At 37.6% G+C, this 13,268-nt stretch overlaps 2 protein-coding genes across 2 annotated transcripts; one reads left to right on the forward strand and one right to left on the reverse strand.

Annotated features, from left to right (window-relative positions):
* The first annotated feature begins 5,091 nt into the window (after positions 1–5,091).
* Positions 5,092–8,428, forward strand: LOC113313176 (dnaJ homolog subfamily B member 4-like). Its single transcript, XM_026561915.1, has 3 exons — positions 5,092–5,424; positions 5,536–5,954; positions 7,743–8,428. The coding sequence occupies exons 1-3, from the start codon at positions 5,263–5,265 to the stop codon at positions 8,176–8,178; spliced, it is 1,017 nt and encodes a 338-aa protein (XP_026417700.1). The 5' UTR covers positions 5,092–5,262; the 3' UTR covers positions 8,179–8,428.
* A 501-nt stretch (positions 8,429–8,929) lies between these two features.
* On the reverse strand, positions 8,930–12,611 carry LOC113308164 (37S ribosomal protein rsm18, mitochondrial-like). The gene is made up of 6 exons (XM_026556643.1): positions 12,477–12,611; positions 11,934–12,038; positions 10,861–11,204; positions 10,369–10,464; positions 9,535–9,594; positions 8,930–9,401 (listed from the first exon to the last, which is right to left on the reverse strand). Exons 2-6 carry the CDS (start codon positions 12,034–12,036, stop codon positions 9,219–9,221), a joined length of 786 nt encoding a protein of 261 aa, XP_026412428.1. The 5' UTR covers positions 12,037–12,038; positions 12,477–12,611; the 3' UTR covers positions 8,930–9,218.
* Positions 12,612–13,268: the final 657 nt, after the last annotated feature.

A 13,268-nucleotide genomic window follows, 5' to 3' on the forward strand; every position in this document is an offset into this window, starting at 1 on the left:
CCTAGTCGTACTGGGATTTTTGCAAAGCTACCAGATGCAAGGATTTCGAATTCTACTTACGTCTCAAAAAAGGTCAAACACGTTTCCTTAGCCCTCTTTCACGACAAACTGTCTCAGTTCTATCCTCGTCTGTCACCATCTTATGCTTACCTCGCAACAAGGTCCCTGTTCCAAGCTAAGCAGGGGACTTAATGTTGATGGTGGTTTTTAAACAAGGGGTAAAATCGTAAAACTTTACGTATATCATGACGTCACCGATGACACTAAACACATTTATTAAAGCATTTAATCACTTATGTAAAAATTACCAGGGTATCCTTTTTCAAATACTAAACTAGGGTTTCGTGTATCGCACAACCATTGTGCAAAAGCATGGCAAACATGCCAAAATGCACGTACCGTGCAATCATCAAGCAATACATAGCAATTGCACGTACCGTGCAATCATTGCACAAAAGCATGGCAATCATGCCACTCACACATACCGCGCAATCACTGCGCAAGAGCATGGCAAACATGCGAGAATGCACGTACTGTGCAACAATCACGCAATACATAGCAATTGCACGCACCGTGCAATCATTGCGATTCATGGCAATCATGCCAAAACCAAGGCGCACAACCGCTGTGCATCACGACAACCATGCCAAAACCAAGCCGCACAACCGCTGCGCATCACGACAACCATGCCAAAACCAAGCCGCACAACCGCTGCGCATCACGACAACCATGCCAAAACCAAGCCGCACATCATGGAAACCATGCCAAAACCGAGCCGCACAACCGCGATGCGACCGTGCCAAATCCGAGCCGCACAATCATTGTGCTTCACGGCAACCGTGCCAAATCCAAGCCGCACAATCATTGCGCTTCACGGAAACCGTGCCAAATCCGAGCCGCACAATCATTGCGCTTCACGGCAACCGTGCCAAATCCGAGCTGCACAATCATTGCGCCACACGCGCCATTGGCACATGCCAAGCAGCTCTTGCAACTTAGGGCATGCCAAAGCCGTGCAAACCTAGGGGCCAAGCCGCCACACGCGCTATTGGCACATGCCAAGCAACGCTTGTAACCTAGCATGCCAAAGTCGTGCAAACCTAGGGGCCAAGCCGCCACACGCGCCATTGGAACATGCCAAGCAACCCTTGCAACCTAGCATGCCAAGCCGTGAAAACCTAGGGCCAAGCCGCCACACGCACCATTGGCACATGCCAAGCAACCCTTGCAACCTGGCATGCCAAGCCGTGCAAACCCAAGGCCAAAGCCGCCACACGCGCGCTTGGCACATGCCACGCAACCCTTGCAACCTGGCATGCCAAGCCGTGCAAACCCAAGGCCAAAGCCACTACGCGCACCATTGGCACATGCCATGCAACACTTGCATTTTGGCATTGCCACTTGCACCCGTTGTGCAACCTACATCCAAGGCATTCCGCACAAGCCATTGGCACATGCCGTGCAACCCTTGCACTTTGGTATGCCGCGCCTACATCAAAGGCCATGATTCCTCTTAAGATGCAAAATCTCGGCCGTCGAAGGTCGCCACTGAGCCGGCACGTCTCTCAAGCTCAACTTATCAAACACCAGCAACATGCTACACGTTTTCCACGAAAACACTTGAGACATCAATACATGTCACAAACTGGGGGATGCTCTTTAGGGTTTTGGTTTGGCAGTTTACAGCGTGCGGCATACACAAATGCCCGTTTCAAGACAGTGTATTAAGAATAAAACGGTTAGTAAATGCAGGAAGCAATGGTGAAACGCTCTTTCATTATGGAACATCAATTCCATCAAATTCCATCAATACCAAGCGTTACCACCTCTTCCCATTTAACTCATTTGTTTCTTTTCTTATGAGGCCAGAGTACGTTTCACTTGGACTTGTATAAATATGTCTCACCTATTTCCACCATAAGACAAGTTTTTGGTCACGGAAAAATACAACACTCGGAAAGGCAACTTTGCTAGCTTTCTCAAATCTTTCACTTTCTGATACAAGTCAAGTGCTACTCTTCCATAACTGTTCTGGTCTCAACACTCTCTTCGCTTCCCTCCCTAAACCAGCCCTTCTCCTCCTCTTTGTGACCGAAGCAAATCTGGAACGACCATTTCTTGGTTTAGGCCAAATTTGTATAAATTGATCTCTCGAATCTAAAGTACTCCCGTGCAGTACATTTGTTTAGGGTTTAGATTTGTTTCTCACTCACCTACCGAAATTACCAAAATAGGCATAACGATTTTCACCCATAAACAATCATATATGAGAAAGGGGAAGAAAAGTTTTTCGGTTACTATCGAAGGAGAAAGGAAAACAATTCTCGTTTATATATATTTTATTTTGATTAAAAATCATTTTAATAAATCAAATTCATTTTTAACATAAAAAATGCTGATTAGGATGGATACAAATCCTCTTAGTGAACCTCTGAAACAAGAGGTTAAGTTAGAGGATGTCTACATAAAAACATGTCATGTCATCTCCATATTAGTTGAAGAGGTTAGGATTGGAGAAAGATTTTAGGAAATATTGATGGGTATCCTAAGTGGCTGAAGACTTTTTTCCTCACACACATTCCATTGGAGAAGCTCTAAGGGGTGACGAAAAGGGGTAAAGTTACGAAACTACCTCTGCCAATTCTAATTAACTCTAACCCGTTGGTTATATCAATTTCATTTACTTCTTCATCAATCTAATGATCACTTCGTTTCTCATTCTCTATATATTTCATCAATTTCAAATGAAAAATAATTCATCGATTAAAATTTTCTTTTGTTGTTGATTAATTCTTTGAAACTCTATATAATACTTTATTTTATTGTTTGAAAGGCATATTAGGTCGGAAAAATTGAAATTGTTGAAATGTAGTTATAAGGTCGTCATGGTATTTCTTCACTTACCATGACGACTTTTCATATCTATTTTCAGCCGTCAAGATTGTAGGATGAACACGGTTATGACATCTCAAAAAAAAAATTACTTCACAGGGTCGTCATGGTTTTCATCCCTAAATTTTGACGACTGATGATGTAGTATGAATAGTCGTCACGTTCTCAAAAGCTATTAATAACTCTCAGAAAACAATTTTTTTCATGTCCAATTTTGTTATTAGTCGGCATGGTTTTTAAATATGACATGACGACTAATGGATAATCGTTAGTGTGTTGCGTTTACGACTGTAAATGCGAAAACCCAATATTTGGTCGGCATGTTTTGTTTCACTCGAGCATGCCAATTAAGTTTGGTTTGAGTGATTTGTTTCAGTGGAGCATGTTGACTTTTCATGGACTAAATTCTGAAAATATTTAATGGAATGCTTTTTTTTAGTCGAGCCAACTTTTCAAAGACTAAATTCTGAAAGTCTGAATTCCTGCGATCATTTGACGAATTAAACCAACAAAACCCTGTTCGATTCCATTTTGAGGAGTGTTTGACTAGAGTAATTCTTCAAAAACCAAAAAAAATCCAAATATTTTTTCTAACAAGATTCATAAGTTAAATCTAACAAAAAGAATAATCAACATGTTTTTTTAACAAATTTAATCATGTATTATTAACTTAACTAATTCAATAGATTAGTATTATTAATCTAGGGACAGATTGGGAATTATAAAATATATATATTGCTAAGGGGCTTTGGATTTTACTTTCAAATAACCCTATATTGTCTTATTCATTGTACCCTAATTAGTTTGGGTATTACCCAATTCCGGAGTCAATAGAAGATACTAGATATTGTGTTACTTTAGTGTGGCGTTCAACGAAAATGGTTAACACTCCCAAACCTTGCCTCGATGATGTATCAACAAAGTATTGGTCCATGATATTCTTCCATGGACGCAGGCCCCAAGGTTCATCACACCCAGAAGAGGGGTAAACATTGAGAACCTAAAGATTGACCAAAATCTTAGAAAAGACCAACTCTGTTGGACTCTAACTAGATCAGGAGAGTTTACAGTAAAATCCATGCATGAGAAATTGAATAAAAGTGGTCTAGATATAGTTAGCTTATCTTTGTCAGAGTCTTTATGGAAATCTTTGTAGAAGCTAAATATCTCGGAGAGAATCAAACTCTTTTTATGGAAATGTTTACAAAATGCTTTGCCCACTAATGCTAAGCTCACCGGTAAGGTTAAAGATGTGACTCCTCACCGCACTATGTGTAAAATAGAAATAGAAACAACATAACATCTTCTTTTCCATTGTCCTAATCGTGTCACTCTAAATTTAGATACCTCATACACAACTTTTGGATCTCTGTAAAAGATAGATTACTAATCCTAGACTGATATATATAATGATTGCTTCTTACTAAAATGTGGTTTATTTGGAAAGAGAGATGTGATAGAGTTTTTGAAAATAAATCTAAATCTGCTATTAATCTAGCTTTAAGATATACAAAGACATATTGAATTTTGGTCTACAAGGAAACACAAAACTACTAAATTTAAACAGGTTCAACAGAAGAAACTAGCTCCAATTTGGAAAGCTCCAAGTAAAGACACTCTAAATATAAATGTAGACGCATCCTGGATCTCAGATTTATTACCATCTACTTATGCTTTAATCTTTAGGAATGATGCAGGAGACTTTGAAGGAAAAAGAGCAGGGCAATCAGCAGGGTCAAACCCACAAGAGGCAGAAGCTATAAGTGTGTTGCAAGAGGTTATTTGGGTCAAGGAGAAGCAAATTCAAAACTTTAGTATTGGGGGAGCTTGTGAAAGTATCATCAACTACATCCATGAAAAAAACACAAATATCCCGTGGTGTGCTAAAGACTGTCTTATTGAAGCAAACAAAATAGCTCATCTTTGTACCAATTTTTTGGGTTTTTTTTTGTCCCTAGACTAGGAAATCAAATTGCGGATATTTTGGCAAAGTCTGTTAAGCCTTTAAATTCAACTGTTAAATAGGAACACTCTCCGCCTATCTGTAGTCTAAGACAACTTTTAGTAGATAAATCTAATATTGAGAATTCTCACAATGCCAGATTAGATGGCTCTACTTCTTTAGTAACCATGACTCTAATCTTGGGGGGGGGGTGTCGAGCATTATTTGGTGTTCAGTATCCGGTGTTGCATTAGATTTAGAATCACAACAGGAACAGAATTACGGGCTTACCATAAATAACACTGAAAGCCCAATCTCACTATGTCAGTCGGATCATAAGTTTTCTAGTAAATTACAATTTCCGACGACGGAAAAAGATAGAAGAAGAGAAAAAAGTATTTGCAGCAGAGCCAAAGAAAGAGTGAAAAATGGTGGATTACTACAAGGTTCTACAGGTTGATAGAAGTGCTAAAGAGGATGATTTGAAGAAAGCTTATCGCAAACTTGCTATGAAGTGGCATCCTGATAAAAACCCTAATAACAAAAAAGATGCTGAAGCTAAATTCAAACAAATCTCTGAAGCTTATGATGTAAGATTTTAATCCAATTTGGGTTTTATTTAATTGATTTTACTATGTTTTGTGTGATTCATTGAATTAGGGTTCCTTAAAAATATTAACTTTTTTTTATTAATTCGACAGGTTTTGAGTGATCCACAAAAGAGAGCGATCTATGATCAGTACGGAGAAGAAGGATTACAAGGAGGGATTCCAAAACAAGGTGGTGGAGGTTTTGGTGGTGGTGGTGGAGCACATACTTTTAGGTTTAACCCTAGGAGTGCTGATGACGTTTTCTCTGAGTTCTTTGGATTTTCAAGTCCTTTTGGTGGTGGTGGTGGTGGTGGTGGTGGTGGTGGTATGGGAGGTATGGGTTGTGGCCCACGTGCTGGACAATTTGATGATATTTTTGCTCAATTTAGAAGTCAAGCTGGAGAAAGTTCTGCCGGTGTACCTAGGAAAGCGTCAGCCATTGAACGACCTCTACCATGTAGTCTGGAAGATTTGTATAAAGGAACAACTAAAAAGATGAAAATTTCAAGGGAAGTTGCTGATTATAGTGGGTAAGCTCTTGATTCTTAATTCATCATTATCAGTTTGTTACTATTATCATTGTATGATCTGCAATTTGGGTTTTCATATAGACAATAGTGAAATTTGCTTACTTTGGATTGCACTCTAGTACTTAGGTATTATGTAGAGTTTGCACTCAAGATCATTAGGCATATTTCTGCTGATTGAATTTTGTTTAATCATATTTGTACATTTGGACTGCACTCTATCTATTACTTGGGTTTCGTGTAGTGCTTTCGGTCTTGATTGTTAGGCATGTGGTTTTGGTACGCTGAATGTTGAAGCATAAGTTTGGTAGTTTTGTGAAGTTGGTGCTATACTGTTGCATATTATGATTCTGCGGTGTTCAGTTTGCAGAATTGTTTACCTTACAGGAAGTTGGTTAAATTGCGCACTTAGCTATATTATCCTGTCAGTTTGGTGTCTATGTATTGTTTAATCATAAATTCAGTTTTGCATGTTCTGTCTATCCCAATACTGTGCTTGTAACTACTACGCTCACTTCTTGTTTGTTGTGTTTACTGTATACTGAGATGTGTTCCCTTGTTGTGTTGAGCATATAATTAGGATGATCGAACAGATGTTATGTATTTTATGAACCAAATTTGGTGAAATTTTAAATGTCCGAGGGTTTTATCATCTGAGAGGCTAAACCCTGTCTAGGGCTCTAGGCTATTAGTAGCTTGAGATTCTAGAATTCGTTAAGGGGCGTCAGCTTAGGGAGTATTTGGTGATCACGATGAAAATGTTGATTAAATTATAAACTAGCGACTGTCCAAGGCCTTGAATATGTGAGAGGGCAAAACTGACTGTAGTTTATAGAGTACTTGGTGAACTACCGAGTTAGAAAAGCATTCTATTGAATATACTGGATGTCCATATAGTTATTCAGTTATACTTGTTACGAGTAGAGATGCCATTAGTAAAGGAGGGGAAAATAGTGATTTCAAATATTTGAGACTATTATGAGGATGGTGTTTGCTCAACTTTATAGGCATGTGATTCTTGGGGGAGAGTAAACTTAAGAGGTGGTAGAAGGACTCCTATGGTTCAGAGTTTTGTAGCATAATATTGGATGAAATTTCCATTCAATTAGTTCCTTCTGGAAATCTTAGTCTCCGCAGTAGCTTGTTTTCAACCAAGTTTCGCGAAGGATGAGGAGGAAGTCTGACCTAGTGGGATTTTATTTCAAGTTCTGTAAATTGCTTGTATATTTTTTTCGAACTATTCTCTTTATAATATTATTGATCAACATTCTCATGATTAAAGGTCCTCCTGGATGTATATCCCTTGAAGGGTACTGCTCTTGACTTGTTACATGACATGATACTCGTATAATTACCAAACTCAAGCCACTTTCACTTGTAAGCTACTATTGTAGAAGGTGATTCCTTCTTGCATAAACTTTTACAGGAGTCACCAATATCTATCTTACATAATTGTATGCTGATCTGATCATGTATCTGATGAAAAATGTATTTTGGTTTGCCAATATCATTTGATATTGGGGCTGAAAAGAAAATATCATTTAGTGATGAGCAGCTGTAGAACATAATCTGCTTAAAATACTAGATAGCAAAGAGTTTACACAACTCAGTTACAAGTGGTATACTACTTTATCTAAGGGATATAGAGAAATCCATATTCTATAGTTTTCTGTGGATATTTCCTATGTGGATAACTCGTGTTTTTTTCTTAATTCCAATTTGTGGAGAATAAAATCTTATCCTCTCAGATCACTTACTTGGAGTTATGTTTGTTTATGTTTCTTTTAACAGAAGGCCCACAACAGTCGAAGAAATCCTGACAATAGAGGTCAAACCAGGGTGGAAGAAGGGAACTAAGATCACATTTCCAGAGAAAGGCAATGAACAACGTGGTTTAATACCAGCAGACCTTGTCTTCATCATCGATGAGAAACCTCACAGCGTCTTCAAGAGGGAAGGCAACGACCTCATTGTCACCCGGAAGATATCACTTGTGGAAGCTTTAACTGGTTACACTTCACAGTTGACAACCTTGGATGGACGGACTTTGCCCATCTCTATCAACTCTGTAGTGTCTCCTGGCTCTGAAGAAATTATTAAAGGGGAAGGGATGCCCATTCCAAAGGATCCGAGCAAGAGAGGTGACCTAAAGGTCAAATTCAACATTAGGTTTCCCGCAGTACTTACAGCGGAGCAGAAAATGGGCATCAAACGATTGTTGATGTGAATTGAATCAATGCTAGGGTTAACTTTATGCCACAGCCTTTCGTGTAAGTTAATTTGTTAATTGATTTTCTTTTGTTTTCGGCTTCAATAGGTATGGAAATTTAGACACCACGCTTTTAAGTTCGGATTTCATGAGGATATTCAATTGAAGAATTTGAAAGTACATATATATAAAAGAATATATGTATATCTTGCTTTTCCCACTTTTTAATTTTATTATTCAGTTTATGGTGTTCTTGCCAAGATGAAAATCTACTTGCCATGGGAGCACTGGAATTCTATTTGAAAGTAGAGAATAAAATTGTATTATGTGTCTCAAGATAATAGTTATATTCTGCCCCAGTTATTGTTTTCTTTTACGATTCTGCTTCAGTTTATTCTTAAATGTGACCATCCTCCTAGTTAAGTTTCAAACATCCACAATGGGAGTATCTGAATGGTTACACCAGGATACAAACGGTGTGAAATAAGGCAAGGAACCGTGCAGTTCTCGAGGGAACTGTAAACAATAGAACAAAGTTAGAGCTGCAGCGGCAACTCTGTTATGATTTTCACGGCTTTACCGAAGATAGACATTTGGCTGCACATTTTCACAGCAAGGATGATATTGCATCTTTGGAAGCACTTAGGTCAACCAAATAGTGTGTTGGATACTGAACTACAAGATTCAGGATGGTTTTTCTAGTGGCTATCTAGGAGGAGGTTCCTTGGAAGCAGCAAATATAATCAATGGTGATTTATCACAAGCTACATGGAAAATACCAGCTTTGTTATTTGACATGTCTAATACTTGAAGAAGATAAGAGTGATCCAGGTAAAACGTGATCAACTTACAGGTGCTTTTCAGGCTAAGTTCAAAATTGGTGGACTAGCAAGGTACCACCAAACTTTATAAACTCCGTTAGTCATGGAGTTTGCTACTTTTTATCTTACAAACAATTTCTACAGAACAAAATAAATAAGACAACAAAAATGTATACTGAAAAATAAAATCTCATGGGGCTTAGGAAAGATTGCAACAAATTCAGCCTGACCATATGCTTAGGGAAAACCTCTACCAGAGGGACGAGAATAATAATCGTATTCCTCATCTTCGTTCTCTAACCTCGATTTTCCAGGGACAAACGGATCTTGCCCCATGGTAGTGAATGGCATTAGGCCAAGAGCTCTTGATATCTTGATCTCCCTTGCAATTTTTCTCTGGGCTTTGGCACTAATCTTGAACTGCAAAATGAAAAAAAAAAGAAAAAAAAAAGAGAGCAAACAGATGAAGCATCTGAAAGAATAAACCGACACTAATCAAACCAATTTTGACCAGTATTGAACATAAATTCTGAAACCGAACTCTGTTACTTACCTTGCTTCTTTTCTCAATGATACCAGCTTCAGTAATAAAGTTGGCAAGGAATCTCACATTCTGCAAGATGTCAGAAGCCTCAAACATGAGCAGAGTAGTATAAATTGATGTCAATACCAACTAAACATTGCAATTCAAAACAGCAGCTCCGTCCTATTTATTTATGACAATATTTTGCACAAGTGCCACACCGAAGGTAGAGAAGACAGCATGAGACTAAGATCAATTGTAGACGAAATGTCGTTTCGTTTTCCTTAGCGTTCTCTTGATTCCAGATCCTTTATGTAGTGAACTACCTGTTGGGTAAAGGTCGGGGCTAGAAAATGCAAATCGTAATTTCTTAACCGAGGACTCGCTAGTCTCTAGGGCACAAAAAAATAAGACAGAAGATAAGAGGAAAAAGGTCCTGCACCTTCGAGAGTCTGTTCATTATGTTTGCTTTCATGGCTAGACACCAAAAGCAGGGATTGACCAATTGACTGACTGGTCCAGATTTATGAGAAAATCAAATTTAGCAAATGCGTAACAACGACAATCCTAGACCATCTGTCAACGTAACTATGAGAAAATCACAAATGTGAGACAACCGGACAGTCTGATTTCACACCTATTTTGAAATGTCTAACATATTTGTACGCCTAGATATATCTAATTCGACATTACTTAAGTATATAAGAGGCAGGCTTCTATGGGGACGTTGCATTTTCAGCTTGGCAGATACTAGAGTGCAAAAGCACATGATGATTTTAACAAGCAATAACAAAAATAATTGCCAAAATCCTTTCATTCCTTCATCAAACATAGAAATATTAATACGAAGTGGTTGATGGGCACCCGAAAATCAGCATATTTAAGCACATCCTCCGTTGTAGTGGTGAATTCCTCTCTTTGGAAGGGTTTCCACACTCCTGCTCTTCTAATATCAAGATCCTGCACACAAGACACAATAAGCAAGCTATATAATGCATGACAGGACAAAAACAGACACAAGGTAAAACAAAGGATCATGACAGGAAGAAGAGATTTGCAAACTCAAGTACTAAAACTGAAGATATATCTAGTCTTTCTTCTCCTTATCATGTTGCTTCTTATCTTATTATCATTGGAAAACGTATTATTTTCACACATATAACTTGTCTTTGCATGTATAGAGCAGTCACAACTTTAACGACTACGAATCAATAATTAGAATAACTTCATCATGACATTTGCAAGATTCTTTTTCTAACACTTAACAGATGAAAGGAGGATCTAACTGCCGCGTATCAAGTTTTCCCAATTCTACAATTCCATACTATAAAAGACTAAAGAAAAGGCCTTAAGTACCTTTGTTTCATACGTTGTCCCAGGTCTGAAGTTCACGTCTGGTCTATATGCATAGTCTTCTTTCTCTAGCTCATCATAATTAAACCCGAAATAGTTGGCAGCTTTCCTCAATTTTCCATCCATCCCATCTGACAATGAATTGAAATTCTCATCCAGATTATCCATAGACTGGTAATCACTACGCGCACCAAACCCAGATCTGCCACGAGGCCCAAGTTTATCAAGTTTCTGGTAAAAGGAATCTGTGTTTTGAGTACTGTCAGAAATCCCACTAAAAATCCTCCGCTCAAAATCACCAGACGATTCGAAGGAATTACTACTTCTGTTGCCATCATTGACACTACCTGTTTATATATAAAAATGGCAGGATTAAAACTAAAATGCCAAGGAGTAATGTGGTAACCCTATTAGCACTAATGAAAACAAGCAGGAAGATATTTATCAGGCAAGTGAATGAGCCTAAGATGCCTCACTGGCAACTGATAGCATCCGATAATAGTCATGTACATAAAGCAGTTAATATGTTTACAGGCAACATAATGGTCATACTATTTATTCTAAGATAATTTATTTTGAGCAGTGAAGAATGAATGCATATAAGAGCAGGCAGCACCATCAGATGGCTTTTCGAGCCTTGTAACCAAAAAAATATATAACTATAGCTTCTGCTCGAGAATCAATTGAAGTTATAGGTCATTTCATATTTCTAAACGTATGTGATCCGCAATCATAAATCGGCCAAATGTATATTCACCTTCTTCCTTTAAATCTTCAGTGAAATTAAGAGATATGCCCTCTCGGATTCGTGGACTTTCAGATTTATACGATTTATGGTTACAACTGAGCTCTAATCTTATATCCACCTATACAAGTTCGGTTATGATTGACGTTTACATAAACAAAACAAATTATAAAGTGTCTATTTTACCTTGAGATCATATCAGCAGCTTTTTAACACAGTTTTTCATTTACGCTTTTATATCAAACAAAAAACAAAAGAGGGCTAACAGATAATATTGAACTAAGGAAAACAAATAACCCACTGTACAGTATACAAATACGAAAGCACAAACCTGAATGTCCAGCAGAAGAGAAATTTCTGATCATCCACGGTTGACGACATTCCCCAGATAAGACACCATTAACGGATCTTGCTCCAACCCGTATAAGATTCATCTCTGCACACAAACAAACCCAAATCAATGACAACAGAATTTATGATCAAAAATAACCAAAATTAAGCAAATTAAACAAAACGAAGCAATCTGACCAAGACAGAAATCCTAAAGAAAAGAAATGGACTTCAATAGCAGAAACTAGTATCGAAGTAGAACACAGATACAAAACCTAAATATCAGATTTTGCTTCAATGGGTATCTGATTCACAAAAAACTTAAAAATCCCCAATAAGAAAAACCAGCTTTGATTCATATGGATTTTCAAAACGAAACAAAACAAACCCTAATAAGATAATAAGCTAAACCCTAATCCGGGAGTGCTTGGAGCAAAAAAGTACGATATCACGCAACAATGGAATATGTTTTTACATGTCTAAAACCCTATATAATCAAATTGAGGTTTTGTAATTGATATAGAGAGCTTGTTGTTATGCTTACCCAATGGGTGTTGTTCAGTGGAGATGGTGGTGATGCAGCCTCAGGAGATTTTCAAGTTGTTTGAGAGACTGAAGCAGAGAGAGACTCTGAAGTCCTACTCTAGAGAAGAAGAAGGTTTTAGAATTTTAAGTGTTGGTTTGGGACCAAGGTGAACTCTTGATGCCCCGTTCACCATCCAGAAGCAACTTTTTTCTTTTTTTTTTTTTTTTTTTTTTTTGACTTTTGGAGTAAAAAAAAATAAGAAGTTTGCGTGTAAAATTTCAGAACGACTTGTAAAAGAAAAAAAATCTGACTTTTTGGGAAGCAAAATAACTCTTTTGACTTCTGTTTCTGGTATCCATACGCGTTATAATTGTCTTATTGGGTGCCAGTTGGGAATTGTTTTTTGATTTTTATAAGTAAAAAAGTAAAAAATTAGTTGTGTATACATGAAACGTTCAGACAAATAAATTGTTTCCAACTAAACTCGTCAAGAATACGATGAACATAGCTAAAGCAAAAAGCTTCCAACACGTATTTCGAGAAATACATAAGCGAGATAAACTCGGGTCGAAATATCAAATATGTATAATGTAAAATTATATATAGCTATAGTTGAGATTTAGTCTCCACGTACCTTTTGTTGATGAAGTTCCTCCGAGTTCTCTTCAGTAGATCTTCGTCTTCAATCGATGAACGCCGTGAAGTCTAAATCTCAACTATACATTTTATCCTAATCCGAGACATAGCTATAAGTAGACTAGAAGTCAAGTATATAGTTTGATCAACTAAATTGACAAACAAGTTTGAGAT

The sequence above is a fragment of the Papaver somniferum genome, chromosome 9, assembly GCF_003573695.1.
Source record: "Papaver somniferum cultivar HN1 chromosome 9, ASM357369v1, whole genome shotgun sequence".
NCBI classification, from domain to species: Eukaryota; Viridiplantae; Streptophyta; class Magnoliopsida; order Ranunculales; family Papaveraceae; genus Papaver; species Papaver somniferum.